This window comes from Heteronotia binoei, chromosome 17 (genome assembly GCF_032191835.1).
Source record: "Heteronotia binoei isolate CCM8104 ecotype False Entrance Well chromosome 17, APGP_CSIRO_Hbin_v1, whole genome shotgun sequence".
In the NCBI taxonomy this organism is placed as follows: domain Eukaryota; kingdom Metazoa; phylum Chordata; class Lepidosauria; order Squamata; family Gekkonidae; genus Heteronotia; species Heteronotia binoei.
The window spans coordinates 49949928-49969572 of NC_083239.1; the positions used below are offsets into that span (position 1 = coordinate 49949928).

General features: G+C 51.6%; 1 protein-coding gene across 1 annotated transcript in view; it reads left to right on the forward strand.

Moving 5' to 3' along the window:
- Positions 1–7393: 7393 nt before the first annotated feature.
- RYR1 (ryanodine receptor 1) overlaps positions 7394–19645 on the forward strand; it is a 271145-nt gene continuing 258893 nt past the window's right edge. Inside the window, exon 1 of the mRNA XM_060257511.1 lies at positions 7394–7472. Coding sequence (XP_060113494.1) covers positions 7422–7472 — 51 coding nt within the window. The 5' untranslated portion in view covers positions 7394–7421. The remainder of the gene's footprint in view (positions 7473–19645) is intronic.

Sequence of the window (19645 nt, forward strand, 5' to 3'; positions counted from 1 at the left end):
GAGACCGATTCCCCACTAGCCTTATCCTACTCTCACGCAACTGGTTTCTAGAGGTTTCTGTTTGCCATGCAAAAAAGGCGAAGCTAGTTGCAGCCCCGGGGCAGATAGTGGGAAATCAGCCTCAGTGTGAAGTGTGGGGGATAAACCAATTTCTCCTCCTCGCTATAGCCTGACTCCGTACCCTCTCTGGATTACTTCTGTATTTGTGGGGGCCTTGATAAGCTGTGGGGACCTGATTGGGGGGCCAGACTTTTCTTTGTGAAAAAGTTAGCAACTCAATCAGCAAATAATCTGCTACACAACGTCCTTCCCTTTGCTCCAGCTGTTTCCAGAAGCGATTGCCAGTTTGTCTTCTTCCGAATGTTTCCTGCTTTCCAAATAAATTCTGCTGGTTTATAGTAAGCCAGTTGCATACAGATGAGCTAGGATATAATTTAATTTTTTCTTTTAAAAAATTCATATGAGGAAAAATTCTTTTGTGTGTGGGGGGTGGGGGTGGGCAGAAGTCTGTGCCATGGTTTCTCCCTTATGTGGGCCAGGAATCCAGCCCCCCTTCCCTGTCTTTGTGTTAAGCTGGTGGCTCTAAGCAGTAGATATTCCAGGGGCGGCCAAACTGTGGCTCAGGAGCCACATGTGGGTCTTTCACACACGCTGTGTGGCTCTTCAAGTTAAAGTTGCTTTCTTTCCACCTCTTCCTCCCGCCATCTATTTGCCTTTCTTCTTTCCTGCTCTCAAACGCCTGACGTTCGTGTCTTATGGCTCTCAAACATCTGACGTTTATTCTATGTGGCTCTTACATTACACAAGTTTGGCTGCCCCGAAATATACCATCGCTCTCTTCAACTGCTTGACAAATCTTGTTTCCCGTTTTTTGCTGACAAGTGACCTGTAAAGGTAATAACGCCAGCCTGGCCTCTCCGGAAATGGACACAAGTTTATTTATTATTTATTTATTTATTACTTTATATTTATATCCCGCCCTCTCCGCAAGCGGACTCAGGGCGGCTTACAATATCATAAAAACAATCAATTCCATAAAAACATATAAAACCATAATACATTTATAGGTTAAAAACTATTACGCTATCTCAGTCTAGTCTGGCGGTATTAGGTTCTGACTATGACCACCAGCTTCTGTAGGATGTCCGGTGGCAGCCCATTTTCAGTCAACCAGAAAAGCCTGCCTAAACAGTTCGGTCTTACAGGCCCTGCGGAACGCCGACAAATCCCGCAGGGCCCTTATAGCTTCTGGGAGGGTGTTCCAGAGTTCTGGTGCTGCCACCGAGAAGGCCCTAGATCTTGTTGCGGATAGCCTGGCTTCTTTTGGGCCAGGGGCGGACAGCAGATTTTTTGTCCCTGATCGCAGTGCTCTCTGGGGGATATATGGGGAAAGGCGGTCCCGTAGATAGGCAGGTCCCTGACCATAAAGGGCTTTAAAGGTTAATACCAACACCTTGAAGCGAACTCGGAACACAACAGGCAACCAGTGCAGCTCTCTCAGCACTGGCCGAATGTGCTCCCATCGTGGTAGCCCCATTAACAGCCGTGCCGCAGCGTTCTGCACTAGTTGTAGTCTCCGGGTTAGCGTCAGGGGTAGCCCCATGTAGAGAGCATTACAGTGATCTATTCTTGAGGTGACCGTAGCATGGATTACCGTCGCTAGGTCGTTGCGGTCCAGGTAAGGGGCCAGCTGCCGTGCTTGCCGAAGATGGAAAAAGGCAGATCTAACAGTGGCTGCCACCTGAGCCTCCATTGTAAGGGAGGACTCGAGGAGCACGCCTAAGCTCTTGACCTTGGGGACCGGTATTAGTGGCACCCCGTCAAGGGCCGGCAGCTGGATCTCTCTCCCCGGACCGCCCCGACCCAGGTAGAGAACCTCCGTCTTCGTCGGATTCAATTTCAGCCGACTCAGTTTGAGCCAGAAGGCCACGGCTTGTAATGCCAGGTCTAGATTTTCCGGGGTACAGTCAGACTGGCCACCCATCATTAGGTAGAGCTGGGTGTCATCCGCATATTGATGGCAACCCAGTCCATACCTCCTGACTATCTGGGCAAGGGGGCGCATATAGATATTAAATAACATCGGGGATAGGACCGCTCCCTGCGGCACCCCGCAACTAAGGGGGTGCCTCTGGGATGCTTCCTCCCCTATCACCACCCTTTGTCCCCGATCTTGGAGAAAGGAAGTCAGCCACTGCAAGGCAGATCCCTGTATCCCCACATCGGTAAGGCGGTCAGTCAGTAGCTGATGGTCAACCGTGTCAAAAGCGGCTGACAGATCTAGTAACAACAGCACTGCAGAACCGCCCTGATCCAGATGTCGCATAAGATCATCCATGAGGGCGACCAGAACTGTCTCCGTCCCGTGACCTGGCCGAAAGCCGGACTGGAATGGATCCAGTGCGGAAGTGTCCTCCAGGAATCCCTGCAGCTGAGTCGCCACCGCCCGCTCTATGACCTTACCCAGGAAGGGAAGGTTTGACACCGGCCGATAGTTCGCCAATGTGGCCGGGTCTGCTGATGGTTTTTTTAAGAGGGGACGGACCACTGCCTCTTTAAGAGGTGTGGGAAAGATCCCTTCAATCAGGGACCTATTGATGATGTCCTGTAGTGGTTCACGTAGCCACGTTTGGCTGGCCTTTATAAGCCAAGACGGGCACGGATCTAACCTACAGGTCGTAGGGCGTACAGCTGCAAGGGTCCTGTCGACTTCCTCCAGACTGAGTGGGCTGAAGGAATCCAGAATTGAACCAGAAGACGTGCTCGGTGCCCCAAGTTCATCTACTGTATTAATTATGGCGGGTAGGTCGTGTCGGAGTGACGAGACCTTATCTGCGAAATAGCTCGCAAAAGCCTCACAGCCTATTTCCAATTCTCTACTATTTTGTTTGCCCTGCGGCAGTTCTGTTAATGACCGAATTATACTAAACAATTGTGCTGGGCGCGAGGTCGCAGATGCGATTCTGGATGCAAAGTATTCCTTCTTTGCAGTCCGAATAGCCATCTCATAGGCCCTCATAAATGACCTATATGATGTTCTCGTAGCTTCGTCACGAGCGCGACGCCATTGTCTCTCTAGTCGTCTTAATTCTCGTTTCATCGATCGCATCTCCGGGGTATACCACGGGGCGGATCGTGATCGAGGATGAAGAGGACGTCTGGGAGCGATTTCGTCGATGGCCTCGGAGAGCCGGTTGTTCCAGGTCTCCACCAGCCCATCCAACGAGTCGCCGGTAGGCCAAGGGTCCCGCATAGCCATCTGAAGCCGCCATGGGTCCATCTGACTACGCGGGCGAGCCCAAATCTGCTCACCGCCTAAACGGGACAGAGGTGGTATGTCCACACGGGCCTTCAGGACCTGGTGGTCAGACCATGGCACTGCCTCAGCAGATATCTGACCCATTGTTACTCCCGCCGCGAAGATCAGGTCTAGTGTGTGCCCAGCCTGGTGTGTGGGCGCTGTTACATATTGGGAAAGTCCCAGTGCTGCCATGGAAAGCACTAGGTCCGTCGCACGAGTGGAAGCTGCGTCCTCGGCATGGACATTGAAGTCACCCAGGACTATAAGTCGGGGATGCTCCAATGCCCAGCCTGTTACAGCCTCCATCAAGGACGGCAGGGCACTGGCTGGTGCGTTAGGCGGACGGTACACCAGCCAGATTGCCAAACTCTCCCCAACGTCCCACTCCAGGCCCACACACTCCACGCCCTTGATCTCTGGCGGCGGAAGCGTCCTGAAGGAGCAATCCTCCCGCATGAAAAAGGCCACCCCTCCCCCCGGCCCGCTAGTCCGGGCCTGGTGAAGGACGGAGAACCCAGGCGGGGCTACTTGGGAGAGAGCAACTGTCTCCCCCTCCCGCACCCAGGTCTCCGTCACGCAAGCCAGGTCCATGTCCTGCCTGATGAAAAATTCTTGCAGGACTGAGGTTTTATTATTTATGGACCTGGCGTTGCACATCACCAGGGACGGAGGCGAGTGTCTCCACTTGGCCGTCCCGCTTGCCATCCTTGGGATGGGACACAGGCTGGAAGGGGGGCGAGCCCTCTTGTGTCTCGTACTCCTTCCGTTCACATTCTGCCTGTTCCCACCGCTGTACTTTCCCCTCCCCAGGAGCACTGGAATCCCCTGGCCCGACATCACTTATCACGATTTTCCAAAAGCTGGGTCTCTGTCTTAAGTCAGCAACCACACAGCGTGTTCTGTTCATTTGCCCACTCCACCTCAAAATTTCTAACCACTACTAGTCATCTCAGCCAATTAAATAATAAGAATTTTAATAATAATTAATTTTTTTTTCTTTTTTCACCCCTTCCCCCTGCTCTCTACTAATTAATTAATCGCCCCCTCCCCCAACCCTCTTCTAATTAATTGGCCACTATCCTACCTCGATTTAGTGGATAATAATCCCTTAAGGTCAGATAAAACTATTCAATCAAATTTTAAATCAATTTAAGACCCAAAAATAACCCTAATTAATAGGTGGGGTGGCTGCTGGTTGCAGCTGGTAGTTTGTTTGCTGGGAGATTAAAGTTCAAAACAAGACGTTTTGAACCCTCTCTTAAATGCTTTCTGCATTCAAAGCTGCCCCAAGGGTCCCAGATGCTTTGTTTCATCAGGAAAAGCTTTCAAAAAAAGAATTTTAGGAGCCTTACAGATTGGCCCATTCAGTCCCACAGCCTGCTTCCAACGGTGACCAGCCTGGCCCTGGAGAAGTTAGCAAGCCCTCGGCACGGAGGCATCGACTCTTGCCTCAGTTTGTTGCCCTCTGAGCAACCACCAGCCCTGCGAGGTAGGACGGCACAATTAACCTTGCAGTGAGCAAAGTTAGCAAGCGTCAGCACAGAGGCACCGGCTCTTCCTCCTTGACCAATTCTGTATTAGTCTTTGCCCTGGTCTCGTTCTCGGCTCTTGAGTTTGGCGGGGCAGGGAGCAAGAAGGGAACACGCAGGGGAAAAGAGCCGCCACGAGGAGCCTCACACAGAAGTGCTAAGTGCTGAATTGGTCCATTTGTTCCTAGCTCTGCCAGCAGTCACCAGCCCTGCAAGGTAGGCCGGCACGTTACCCTCGCACTGAGAAAAGTTAGCAAGCCGTTGGCACGAAGGTGTCAGCTCTCTCTTGCTGTCTGCTCCCGGCCCTGCAAGCAACCACCAGCCCTGCAAGGTAGGCCGGCACAATTAACTTTGCATTGAGAAAAGTTAGCAAGCCCTTGGCATGAAGGCGTCGGCTCTTTCCTGGCCTTGCTAGCAAAAAGCCCTGTGCGGCAGACCAGCATGATTGGTCTTGCCCCGAACCTCCAGAAGTGGGTAACAACAGGATTCCCTCTAGCACAGGGGTGTCAAACATGTGGCCCAGGGCCGAATGTGGCCCCTGGAGGGCTCCCATCAAGACCCTGAGCAACTGGTTGTCATCTGCTTCCTTTTCCTTCTCTCTTGCTTCCTTCTGCATCACAACTTGCTTTGCAAGGCTTGCTCAATCCCACAGCAAAGCTACTGAGCCAAGCCTCTCTTCCTTCTATTGGCTGAGGCTCCTCCCCCTCCTGGTCCCCTGGGGAAGGCAGGAAAAAGCTACAGCTTCCTTTGCCCAGTTCCCTGGATCCCATGGGAGAAATACAAAGAAAGCACCTATAAGACCAACAATTGCTAATGTTTTAAGCCTGTTTTATTTTAAGGGTTTTAAAAACAAATCTTTAGTCATGTTTGTCTGTGTCCTTTGAAAAGTTTATCTCTCTGCTTTAAAAAAAAAGGTCAAGGTAGTCCCCTGTGCAAGCACCCGTCGTTTCCGACTCTGGGGTGATGTCGCTTTCACAAAGTTTTCATGGCAGACTTTTTATGGGGTGGTTTGCCATTGCCTTCCCCAGGCATCTCCGCTTCCGCCCGCTGCCCCAGCAAGCCGGGGACTCCTTTGACCGACCTCGGAAGGATGGAAGGCTGAGTCAACCTTGAGCCGGCTACCTGAAAAACCCAGCTTCCGCCGGGGATCGAACTCTGGTCGTGAGCAGAGGGCTCCGACCGCAATGCTGCAGCTTTACCACTCTGCACCGTGGGGCTCTTACAGGGGGACTACCTTGACCCAGGCCTGTAGCCACAGGTGGCCTGTGGGGGCACTGCCCCCTGACATCCAGGCAGGGCCCTCTGACTTCCAGGGGACCTCCAGTATTCAGCCTGTTTTTTTCATTTCCGTTTTGCCACGGCTGAGCCGGTGAAGCGTCATCGGCGGCAGCCAGAGCCAGGAGAGCTGAGCAGGGCACAGATCACTGTGGCTGCAAAAGCAACAGGTAGAGAGGAGGGCGGCAGAGGAAGCCATGTGGAATGGGCTGGGGAGGGGAGGATGGATAGAGCTGCTGGCTGCAAAGTGCCAGGGTAGGAAGAGGAAATGGAAGGAAGCCAGCAAGGAAACTAGCAAGCAGGACCGGATCGACATGTTCTTTGTTTAGTTTTAGTTTAGTTTATTTCTGATTTATATCCTGCCCTTCCCACCAAGTGGCTCAGGGCGGCTCACAACACAAAATCCAACATAATAATTAAGTTTTAAGCATTTAACACAGTTAAAACATTTAAAACATTAAAACATTAGGAATAACAGAAGTCTAATAGAACCACACTTAGTTTCTTGTGCCGGTTAGTTATAAGCCAGCCGGAAGAGGGTTGTCTTACAGGCCCTGTGGAACTGAGCAAGGTCCTGCAGGGCTCTCATCTCTTCCGGCAGCTGGTTCCACCAGGAAGGGGCCATAACAGAGAAGGCCCTGTCCCTGGTAGATTTTAAGTGGGCTTCCTTTGGCCCGGGGATAACGAAAAGGTTGAGGGGGGGGCAAAATTAAAAAATGACACCCTCTTTTGGGCCATTCTATCTTATGGCCCCATAGAATACAACGGACTCCATACCCAATTTGGTACCCCCCCTGCCCAGGTCGGTGCCCAGGGCAAACACCCCCCTCTGCCCCCCCTCCCCTAGATCCCGCAAGTAAGGTACAGTCCCTTTTTCACTCCAAAGTTTTAGGGTTGGCTGTCTCAATTTGGCCACATTCAGAGCCTCCAGCTTTTGCCCCTACCCTACAAAGCTCCTGAGAAGTGGCAAGACTTGTGAAACCCTGGCTAGGGCCCTGCCTTGACCCTTTTTTTTGTAAGTGGCAGGTAGCCTGCGCCCGCCCGGGGAGGCTCCATCGGCGGAGATCTCTGCTTCCATCTCTCTCTCCCTCCCTCCCTCGCCGTGCGCGGCTGGGCTGGAGGGGCGGGCCGGGGGGCGGGGCAGCGAAGCCGGCCGGCCGGGGCTGGCGGAGGCGCGGGGCGCTCGCTCAGTGTCTCCGCGGCTCCCGGCGGCTGCGGACTAGGCAAGGCGGGTAGCCCGCGCCGCCGCTCTCCCCTCCCCTCCCCGGGTTCCACCGCCTTCCCCGCCAGACGAGCGAGCCCGCAGCAGCCCAGCCATGGCCGAGGGCGGCGGGGAGGGCGAGGACGACGTCCAGTTCCTCCGGACCGTGAGTTCTTGCAGGGCTGGGGAGGGAGGGAAGGGGTCTTTATTTTTTTGGGGGGGGAGGGTGGAATGAGGCTGCAGAATAAAGGGGGAAGGTGCAGGAGGAGGGGGGGGGGCGCAGGGAGGAGACTTGAAGGCCAGGCAAGGAGAAAGTTGGGGGCCCAGGCGGGGGCACCTTGGAGCAAGAGAAGCAGAGCCCCCAGTGGGGAGGAAAGCGGGGGGGGGGATCTGGGGAGGGCAAGAGGGGCGGAGGGTGGAAAAGCAACCCTGGGAGGGGGTAGATAGGGGGGGTTTCTCCTATCCGGATGTCTTCTAAGGACTTTTTCTTGGCCTTGCAGCCCTCCCCCCCCCTTACAAAAATTGGACACTTGGGGTGGAGATCTCTTTTTTGGAGGGGGGGCGCGTCTCCTATCTGGATGTCTTTTAAGGACTTTTTTTTTTGCCTTGCAGCCCTCCCCCCCCCTTGCTAAAATTGGACACGGGTGGTAGATATCTCTTTTTTTTGGGGGGGGGCCTATCTGGATGTCTTTTAAGGACTTTTTTTGCCTTGCAGCCCTCCCCCCCCCTTGCAAAAATTGGACACGGGGTGTAGGTATCTTTTTTTTTTGGGGGGGGGGTCTCCTATCTGGATGTCTTTCAAGGACTTTTTTTGCCTTGCAGCCCTCCCCCCCCTTGCAAAAATTGGACACGGGGTGTAGATATCTTTTTTTGGGGGGGTCTCATCTGGATGTCTTTCAAGGACTTTTTTTGCCTTGCAGCCCTCCCCCCTTTGCAAAAATTGGACACTTGGGGTATAGATCTCTTTTTGGGGGCGGGCGTCTCCTATCTGGATGTCTTTTAAGGATTGGACGCTTGGGGGAGGCCCTGGCGCAGTGCCAGAGATCCAAAAGGCTGGGGATCGCATCCAGTGTTCCCTCTAAGCAGAAATTCTGCTTTGTGTGCTCTACTGGTCTTACAAACCGTGAGCTGCTGGTATTAAAGTTGTGAGCTGCTGCAATCCACGAGTGTGCTCTGGGGGTGTCCTTCTTGAGCGAAGACCAAAATGGGTGAGCCGGGGGCTCAAAATCTGTGAGCTAGCTCACGCTAACTCAGTTTAGAGGCAGCACTGGTTGCATCCCGGAGGGTGCAGGGTTTGGTACTGCGGAGCCAAAAGGGAAAAGGGTTAGATCTGGGGATTGGTAGGCGGGGTGTGTGTGTAATTTGCCCTCCTGGCATCCCCAACCGCCCACTTCTTTATGTGTTTTTTTGCCAGTGAGGGTGTATAGCCTTGCGGCTTGGTCTCCCCCTCTTGCGCTGGGTGAGGGCTAAAATTAGAGCCGTCCCTCTTATGACGCCTGCTGCCTGTCGGCCAGCAAACAGGTGGTCCCCCCCGGGGCAGGGTGGCAGGGACTGGGTTGGACTCTGTTGTGCCCCTGTAGAATTTGACCCGGGCTGCTGGATCGCAGCAAAGGTCTGTCTGAGTCCGGCGTCCTGTTTCCAGCAGTGGCCAGGAAGGCAGCTGTTTTCCCTGGCGACTAATATCTTCATATGTTCCTTATGTCGAGGTAGATTGTCTCTGGACATGGAGGCTCCATTTATCCGACAGGGCTCATAGGCCCTAGAGCGGGGGTGACGAACTCATTTGTTATGAGGACCGGATCTGACATAAATGAGATCTTGTAGGGCCGGGCCATGTTGGGCTGGGCCGTTTGTGTACCTATTTAAGATTAGGTAGCAGAGATATAAACTTTTTAAAGGACACAAACACAAAAGTTTTTTTTTTTTGTTAAAAAAGCTTTATATGAAACATGCTTAAAACATTAGCACTTGTTGGTCTTAAAGGTGCTTTCTTTGTATTTCTCCCATGGGTTCCAGGGAACTGGGCAAAGGAAGCTCTGGCTCTTTCCTTCCTTCCCTAGGGGACTGGGGGGGGAGCCTCAGCCAATAGAAGAGAGGCTTGGCTCAGTAGTTCTGCTGTGCGATTGAAAGAGCCTGGCAAAGCAAGCTAAGTTGCAGAAGGAAGCAAAAGAGAGAGAGAAGGAAGCAGACAAGAGCCAGTTGCACTGGGGCCTGATAGGAGCCCTCTGGGGGGCTGATTTGGCCCTTGGACTGCATGTTTGACCCCCCTGCCCTAGAGATGCTGGTATCCTCCATGAAACCATTCCCCCCCCAAAAAAACTGTTCTTATCCACCCTGGAAGGTTCTGGTGGCTGTAATTTTATTGGGTCTCAGATGGTATCCGTGACTCATGTCTTGTTATCTTTCTCAGGGTACAGAGCTCTGACCCAGAGAGTTTGTGGCAGGGCATCCAAATCTTTGGGTGTGAGCAGGAGAAAAAGTTTGCTAATTCTTGTGCTGGGGGGGCAGGGGCAAACAGAGAAAATGTGGGGATGTGAAAGCCAAATGGGCCAATGAGTAAAATTCCCCCCCACCCCCCAGGAAGGGACATGCATCTAGGACAAGGGTGGCCAAACTTGCTTAATGGAAGAGCCACATACAATAAATGTGAAATATCTGAGAGCAACAAGACACGAATGTCAGATGTCTGAGAGCCGCGAGACATGAACATCAGATGTTTGAGAGCTGCAAGACAGGAAGGAAGAAGAGGGGTGGAGGAAGGAAAGCAAATAGATGGGGGAGGTAGAGGTGGAAAGAAGGCAACTTTAACTGCAGATGCATTCTCCAAACTGCCAGCTGGCTCGGCTTCGACAAGTGATTTAAAGAGGCAAATGCCTTCTCCAAGCTGGCTGACGGGGCGGTGGAGACTTCAGGAGTCACACAATGTGTGTGAAAGAGCCACATGTGGCTCCCGAGCCACAGTTTGGCCACCCCTGATCTAGGATGATGGAGAGAACACGGACTCCTTTACTTGGTGGCCTCTCCGCTTACTAACCTTTATTTATTCCGGGCCGCTAGCTGAGTGCTGTTTGTCTCAGGGTGGAGTCCAGAGACAGGAAATGGCAACCCCCCTCTGTTTATCTGTTCTGACCTGGACAGCCCAGGATAGACTGATCTCATCGGATCCTGGAAACAAGGCAGAGTCAACCTGGTCAGTACATGGATGGGACCCTTGTGATGGGTGCCTTGGTTTGAGCTGCAAAGCTCTGGGGGACCGTGTTTCCTTCTGGGGATGGCTCTACTAATGGGTTACGGGCTGAGGCCTAGAGGGGCCAGGCCGAGGGAGTCAGAAATGGCGTCTCACTTGGGTACTTGAATGCAAAGTTGGGGTTGAACCTGCCGGTTGGCAGTAGCAGAAAGTTGCAGTATGATGCGAGCCTGGGAAATTCAGCAAAAGTATGTCTAGACTTGCCACTATGGCCGAAGGTCTAGCAGGCAGGTTGGGCAGTCGTACTATCCAGACTCATCCCGAGGCCTTGGCTAGCGAAGGAATTATTGACCAAAGCCAAGCCTTGAATTCAGCAGGAGCTCAAAGGAGTGCAGCTCCTGAAACTTTCTGTGGGTTCCCCCTCCTCCTCCTCACCTACCTTGTCCATTGAATAGTAGGTGAAGCTGCATAACAATCCCTGGATTAGGAGAGCGGGCAGCCAGCCAGCCACCAGGGGCTTTGCCACACCTCCAGCAGCCCTCTTTAACCGCTGGAGAAGCCCTCACCACCCTTTCTCCACTTCTCAAACTGGGAGACAGTTTGGTGTCGTGGTTAAGTGTGCTGTCTCTTATCTGGGGGAACTGGGTCTAATTCCCCACTCCTCCACTTGCACCTGCTGGAATGGCCTTGGGTCAGCCATAGCTCTGGCAGAGGTTGTCCTTGAAAGGGCAGCTGCTGTGAGAGTCCTCTCAGCCCCACCCACCTCACAGGGTGTCTGTTGTGGTGGGGGAGGAAGATAAAGGAGATTGTGAGCTGTTCTGACACTCTGAGTGGAGGGTGGTATATAAATCCAATGTCATCTCCTCCTTCTCCTCTTCCTCCTCCGCCTCCTTCTTCTGTGATGTTGGGTGGCGGGTGGCTTGCTGGCCTTTTGACTGCACAGGGGGTGGCGGCGAAGGAGAGCCCCAGGTGAGCGAGGCCTGCTTGGGCTGGCTGGATCTCTAGCAGGCCTCGCTCGCCCGGGGCTCTCCTTTCTTGCATCGGGTTGCTTTTGGCTAGTGGGGGACAGCATATGCAAATGAATTATGCTAAGGAACTCCACCACCTATTTTTCTACAAAACGACCCCTGACCAAAGCCATACTGTGAATCAAACCAAAGCTTTATGGACTTGTGCCATTGGCTGCACCTCCTGCGTGATTCCCAGGTGGAGATGGGCAAAGGGCCCTTTCCCTGCCCCTTCCCCATTGGGCACAGTGGCAGAGGCCTCCCCTTGAGGCTTCTCCGTTGCGTTGACTCCCGTCTAATGCACAGAAGGGAGCAATGGACATTTATAAGAGAAGAGCTTTGCCAAGGCCTCTGTGGCTGTTTGCGCTGGGAAGTAGAGGTTTAAGAGCCCTTGGACCATGTCTGATTAAGACAGGAGAAAGTAAATGGAATCAGGAAGGGATGAATCTTTGGAACGGGTGGATATGCAGAGGGCTAGGTGGAAAGTCATGCAGGCTGGATTGGGGCCCGGTGGGAAATCACAGAGACTCGATTGAGCCCCTGGGCCAGGTGCAAGAACATAAGAGAAGCCATGTTGGATCAGGCCAATGACCCATCCAATCCAACACAGTGGCCAAAAACCCAGGTGCCATCAGGAGGTCCTCCAGTGGGGCCACGACACTAGAAGCCCTTCCACTGTAGCCCCTTCCAAGCACCAAGAATATGGAGTATCACTTGCCCTAGTCAGAGAGTTCCAACAATACGCTGTGGCTAATAGCCACTGATGGACCTCTGCTCCAGATATTTATCCAATCCTCTCTTGAAGCTGGCTATGCTTGTAGCCACCACCACCTCCTGTGGCAGTGAATTCCACATGTTAATCACCCTTTGGGTGAAGAAGGACTTCCTTTTATCAATTCTAACCCGACTGTTCAGCAGTTTCATTGAATGTCCATGAGTTCTCATATGGTGAGAAAGGGAGAAAAGGACTTCTTTCTCTACTTTCTCCATCCCGTGCATAATCTGGTCAACCTCTATCGTGTCACCCCTCAGTCGACGTTTCTCCGAGCTAAAGAGCCCCGAGCGTTTTAACCTTTCTTCATAGGGAAAGTGCTCCAACCCTTTAAGCATTCTAGTTGCGCTTTTCTGCACTTTTTCCAGCGCTATAATCTCTATAATATGCAAACAAGGAATCTGGCTAGAATTTCTCAGCATCTCTCTTCCCAGAATGTCATATATGCTCTTCTTGCAAACATGTTTTTTTTTTTAAATGACATTACTGCTGTTGCAAGAACTAAAAGCTGTGTTCTAAAGCAGAGCTGTCAGATTCCTTTATTAAATGGGAGGGACGGTGGCTCAGGGGTAGAGCATCTGCTTGGGAAGCAGAAGGTCCCAGGTTCAATCCCTGGCATCTCCATATAAAAAGGGTCCAGGCAAATAGGTGTGAAAAACCTCCGCTTGAGACCCTGGAGAGCCGCTGCCAGTCTGAGAAGACAATACTGACTTTGATGGACCAAAGGTCTGATTCGGTATAAGGCAGCTTCATATGTTCATATGTACAAGGGCTAATATCTGACATAAATGGCACTTCGTCAGCCATATGTGCCATAAAACTCAATGCCAGGTACTGGAGTTATAAACTATTCATTCATTCATTCATTCATTCATTCATTCATTCATTCATTCATTCATTCAATGACTTATATCCCGCCCTTCCCATAAAAATGGCTCAGGGCGGCTCACAGCAAACAATAAAACAGAGTTTAAATTATTATTACATATATAAACATTTTAAAAAGTCAGAACATTTAAAACCTTAAAATCTTAACATCAAATCTATACAATGATTCGCAGAAATCTAATAAGCTACATTTATTTCCCAGTCAGGTGTAGGCTAGCCGGAAGAGGGTTGTCTTGCAGGCCCTGCGGAACTGAGCAAGGTCCCGCAGGGCCCTCACCTCTTCCGGCAGCTGGTTCCACCATGTAGGGGCCATTATGGAAAAGGCCCTGTCTCTGGTTGTCTTAAGACGGACTTCCTTGGGCCCGGGGATGGTGAGAAGGTTTTGAGTCCCCGACCTCAGTACTCTCTGGGGAACGTGTGGGGAGAGACGGTCCTTCAGGTAGGCAGGTCCCAGGCCATATAGGGCTTTAAAGGGCACAGGCAACCCCAATAAACGATATTATATTAACTCAATATACAAACATGCTTGAAAAATTAATGCTCTTATCAGGGGTCGTTTTGTAGAAAAATAGATGGTGGAGCTCATCCAGGGATTGTTATGCAGCTGCACCTACTAGTCAGTGGACAAGGTAGGTGGGGTGGAGGAAGGGGAACCCGCTGAAAGGTTCGGAAGCTGCGCTGCTGTGAGCACCTGCTGAATTCAAGGCTTGGCACTTATAGTATTTCCTTCAGGGCTTTTTTTTTTGCAGCAGGAACTTCTTTGCATATTAGGCCACACACCCCTGATGTAGCCAATCCTCTAAGAGCTTACAGGGCTCTTCGTAGAGGACCTACTGTAAGTTCCAGGGGGATTGGCTTCATCAGGGGTGTGTCGCCTAATATGCAGAGGAGTTCCTGCTACAGAAAAAGCCCTGATTTCCTTAAAGTATCTCCCTGATGCCCCACTGCCACTGTTCATTACTCATCAGCATGGGGACAGTATACAGGGACAACATCCACAGCCTCGGCCATCTGGCAATAAGCATAGTGACCAGTTGCTCGTGGGCCAACCCTGGATGGGCTGGTTCCAACGCACAGACAGTATGTTTGACACCCCTGCTCTGAAGTTTTACACAGAGAGAGAACAAAGTTTGAGACCAGTGGCACCTTTAAGACCAACAAAGTTTTATTCAAGGTATAAGAACATAAGAGAAGCCCTGTTGGATCAGGCCAATGGCCCCTCCAGTCCAACACTCTATGTCACAAGAACATAAGAGAAGCCATGTTGGGTCAGGCCCGTGGCCCATCCAGTCCAACACTCTGTGGCACACATAAGAGCATAAGAGAAGCCATGTTGGATCAGGCCAGGGGCCCATCCAGTCCAACACTCTGTGTCACATAAGAACATAAGAGAAGCAATGTTGGATCAGGCCAATGGCCCCTCCAGTCCAACACTCTGTGTCACATAAGAACATAAGAGAAGCCATGCTGGATCAGGCCAATGGCCCATCCAGTCCAACACTCTGTGTCACACAGTGGCCAAAAAAACCCCAAGTGCCATCAGGAGGTCCACCAGTAGGGCCAGGACATTAGAAGTCCTCCCACTGTGCCCCCCCCCCCAAGCACCAAGAATACAGAGCCCCAGACAGAGAGTTCCAACGATAAGCTGTGGCTAATAGCCACTGATGGCTCTCTGCTCCACATGCTTATCCAATCCTCTCTTGAAGCTGTCTATGCTTATAAGCTTTCATGTGCACGCACACTTCGTCAGTTGAGAGAGTGTTGAGACCCATGCTTTGAACTAGGCGAGTTTAGGAGTCACCTAAAATAGCACCCCCCCCCCCATCCCGGCCTTTCGTGAGCTGGATTCTTGACTCGCTAAGCTGTTATCCCACTGTGACATTCATAGTTGTTCAGACGGTGCGTCTGTAAACACAACCTGGATTCTTTCCCCGTGAAATCCAAACTGAGCACTTGGGGGTGGGGCTGAGTTATACAAATTCACACATGTCAGAGTTTGACAGGGCAGCGTCTTTTTCATATACATGCGTGTGTTGTGGAGCAGAAGTCTTGGTCGTTGGTGAGGCTTGTAGGGAGAACTTCCCTGCATAACCCACCAGTTGCTGCAGAACTGCATAACCTACAGAAACTCGGATCCCGAAGTCATTTTCGGGCCCTTGTTTGGGCCGTTCCCAGACGTTGTTTGCAGCCGTACAGGGACTAGACGCCTGTAGAAGAAATCAGGTCACCACTCCAGATTCCCTCTGTGAATAAATGAGTCTGCTTCAGATCTGCATGGTGGAAGGATGTTTTGTGTGACACAAATCCATGTGCAGTGTTGCGAGCAGGTTTGGATGGGTGTATGACTTCTCCAGAAGGCATGTGTGGATTGTTGTTTATATTCCCGGCCTTTTCTCTGATCCAAAGAAGTGTGTGCGTGTACAAGCAGTTTCTCACTCTGCACGTGCTCAGAGGTATCCGATCCTATGTTCCCAGCTGAGTTTGGAAGCAGATTCATGAGCAAGACTCTGATTTTTCTGCCCCGCACTCTGCTGCTCGCTTCTCCTGTGTTCTGCTGGCACAGGAGAGTTTTTATTTCATGCTCTGTTGAAGGAAGACATTCTGGCAGGGAATTTGGCAAAAGATGTCCTACGTACCCTCCAGGTTGCTTGGATTGAGATAGGGAAGGACAAAGCAGGAGAAAGATAGGGGCACCGCTCCAGGTTGCCACAGCAGGGCCTGAACATTTCTTTGGGCCCCAAGCAAGGATGAAAGATCCTGCCCCCTTTCATGATTTCAACATAAGATGATAGTCTTATGTCTCAAAGGAATAATGTCCACTATATCCCTGCCACACCATAAACCCTCTCTAATGGGCTCATAAGTCTTGAGATTGGCTCCTGTAGAACTCTGGGCCCCGATCAAGTTGTGTATTGATATAGCTAGTACATTGCCCATTTCATCCTCAGTGCAACCCTTTGGAAGAGAGAAAGTGGACAGTGATCACCCAGCAAACTTCACAAGGATTTGAACCTGAGTCTCCTGGATCCTTTGATGCTCTAACCTTGCGGTCCTCCACCTTTTTGAGGCTGTGAGCATCTTTTGAACTCTGCTACAGGGTGATGGGTGCGACTACAAAATGTCTGCCAAAGTAGGTTGAGTGACACATACAAACATGAGAAACCATGTTGGATCAGGCCAGTGACCCATCCAGGCCAGCACTCAGTGTCACACAGTGGCCCAAACCCAGGTGCCATCAGGAGGTCCACCAGTGGGGCCAGAGCTCCAGAAGCCCTCCCACTGTCCCCCTCCCAAGCACCAAGAAGGCAGAGCATCACTGCCCCAGACAGAGCATTCCATCAATACCTTGTAGCTAATAGCCTCTGATGGACCTCTGCTCCATATAAGAATGTAAGAGATGCCATGTTGGATCAGGCAAGTGGCCCATCCAGTCCAACACTCTGTGTCACACAGTGGCCAAAACCCAGGTGCCATTAGGAGGTCCATCAGCAAGGCCAGAACTCCAGAAGCCCTCCCACTGTCCCCCCAAGTACCAAGAATGCAGAGCATCACTGCCACAGACATAAAAACATAGAGACACCATGTTGGATCAGGCCAATGGCCCATCCAGTCCAGCGCTCTGTGTCACACAGTGGCCAAAACCCAAGGGCCATCAGGAGGTCCACCCACAGGGCCACAACTCCAGAAGCCCTCCCACTGTCCCCCCAAGCACCAAGAATTCAGAGCATCATTGCCACAGGTATAAGAACATAAGAAAAGCCATGTTGGATCAGGCCAATGGCCCATCCAGTCCAGTGCTCTGTGTCACACAGTAGCCAAAACCCAGGGGGCCATCAGGAGATCTGCACGCTCACCCAGAGGAAGTCTGGGTGCAGGGGAGATGAGAGGTAGCTTACAGAACATACTGGGCAAAAGGAGAGAGAAAATAAAACCAGCACTGTGGTAGTAGCTGCCAAAGAACCAAGGTTCTTTTATCTTGCACAGCCAATCAGATCACCGATAGCCAATCAGAAGCCATGCTAGGCAAGAGCCCCACCCAGCTCCACCCACTTTCTGAAAGCACTTGGTGGATGCCAGGAAAGTGCCAGCAGGGAACACGGTGCCCCCGGGCGCCATGCTGGGAACCCATGTTCTAACCACTGCACAGTTTTCCCGCTTTCCTCACGCTTGACCCCTTTTCAGTGGTGAGGTGGCAACAAGGTTTATAGCAACGGTGCCAGACCTATGGTCAAAGCTTGCTCTTGGGTGGACGTTGTGGATCAAATTGCAAAATGCAGTGTACTTTAAGAGGTACCCTTTTCTGCTCTGTAATAAGTGGAGATGCAAGTGTTCTTTGTGTATAGATCAGTGAGGGCTGAAAAGCCACGTGAAGCGGGAAAGAGCCATCACATTGCCTGCCTGTTTGGTTCAAGCTTGCCTGTGAAAATGGTGGCTTGCAATGCATGTTGGGAAGTTGGCATGGCATGGCCTTCCAGTTTCTGTGCTCTGATCTGTAGGACGAGGGAAAGATCTTGGGTTTCCCCTCTTTTTCTCCCGGTTTTGCTGATGTCAGTGAATCCACAGTGGTTCCTGGTGGTAGATCTGGGCCATGAGGTTGCATTTCTGTGGCAGGGAAAGTCCGTTCTTCCCTGGGGCTTAACGATAAATGTTTTGACTCTGGGAAAATGTAATTTTCCTTCTCCCAAGTAGTCCCAGGAAGGGTGTAGTCTGAAGGGCGCATCTGAAGATGTGTACATGCACATGAAAGCTTATATCTAGAATAAAACTTAGTTGATCTTTGTTGGAACTCAAACTTTGTTCTGCTGCTTCAGAACAACAGCATCCTGTCTCATGCAGTGGCCAACCAGTTCCTCTGGAGGGCCAACAACAGGGCAGAGAGGCTGAGGCCTTCCCCTGAGAAGAACATCAGAAAAGCCCTGCTGGGTCAGACCAGGGAGGGTCCATCTAGTCCAGCCTCCTTTCTCACACAGGAGCCACCCAGTTTCTCTGGAGGGCCAACAACAGGGCAGAGAGCCCGAGGCCTTCCCCTGAGAAGAACATCAGAAGAGCCCTGCTGGGTCAGACCAGGGAGGGTCCATCTAGTCCAGCCTCACACAGTGGCCAACCAGTTCCTCTGGAGGGCCAACAACAGGACAGAGAGGCTGAGGCCTTCCCCTGAGAAGAACATCAGAAGAGCCCTGCTGGGTCAGACCAGGGAGGGTCCATCTAGTCCAGCCTCCTTTCTCACACAGGAGCCAGCCAGTTTCTCTGGAGGGCCAACAACAGGGCAGAGAGGCTGAGGCCTTCCCCTGAGAAGAACATCAGAAGAGCCCTGCTGGGTCAGACCAGGGAGGGTCCATCTAGTCCAGCCTCCTTTCTCACACAGGAGCCAGCCAGTTTCTCTGGAGGGCCAACAACAGGGCAGAGAGCCCGAGGCCTTCCCCTGAGAAGAACATCAGAAGAGCCCTGCTGGGTCAGACCAGGGAGGGTCCATCTAGTCCAGCCTCCTTTCTCACACAGTGGCCAACCAGTTCCTCTGGAGGGCCAACAACAGGCCACAGAGGCTGAAACCTTCATAAGAACCTGTGAAGAACCCTGCTGGATTGGACTAGTGGTCCATCTAGTCCAGCATCCTGTTTCATACAGTGGCCAATCAGTTCATCTGGACAGCCAGCAACAGGGCATAGAACCAAGTCCTTCATAAGACCCTCAGAAAATCCCTGCTGGATCAGACCAATGGTCTATCCAGTCCAGCATCCTGTCTCACACAGTGGCCAACCAGTTCCTTTGGAGAGCCAGTGACAGAGCATAAAGGCCCAAAGCCTTCAAGAGAAAAGAACTCTGCTGGATCAGACCATCTAGTCCAGCATCCTGTCTCACAGAGTGGATAGCCCAGGCTAGCCCGATCTCATCAGGTCTCAGAAGCTAAGCACAGGCGGCCCTTTCTATTATTTGGATGGGCAACCTCCAAGGAATACCAAGGCTGGGGGAAACCACCTCTGATATGTCTGTTGCCTTAAAAAGAAGTCTAATTTCCCACCTAGTGGTGCATACAGCTAAAAGAGCTAGCATATATGGCTGCTGGACAATCTTAGGATCACCTGGCTGTACTGCACACAATGCATTATTATTATTGTTATTATTGTTGGTTTTTCTGTAGCAGGAACTCCTTTGCATATTAGGCCACACCTCCCCTCCAAGAGTTTACAGTATTCCTTGTAATAAGAACCCTGTAAACGTTTGGCTATATCAGGTGGGTGTGGCTTAATATGCAAAGGAGTTCCTGCCACAAAAAAGCCCTGATTATGATTCCAACATGGCTATTCACCTGAAGGTAGAACCTCAGATAAGGATTCTTCCTTCACTGCATCCCTGGGCTGGGAAAACCTCCTTCCTTAGAGGTTTTTAAACAGAGGCTAGATGACCATCTGACATCAGTGAAGATCCTGTGAATTTAGGGGGAGGTATTTGTGAGTTTCCTGCATTGTTCAGGGGGTTGGACTAGA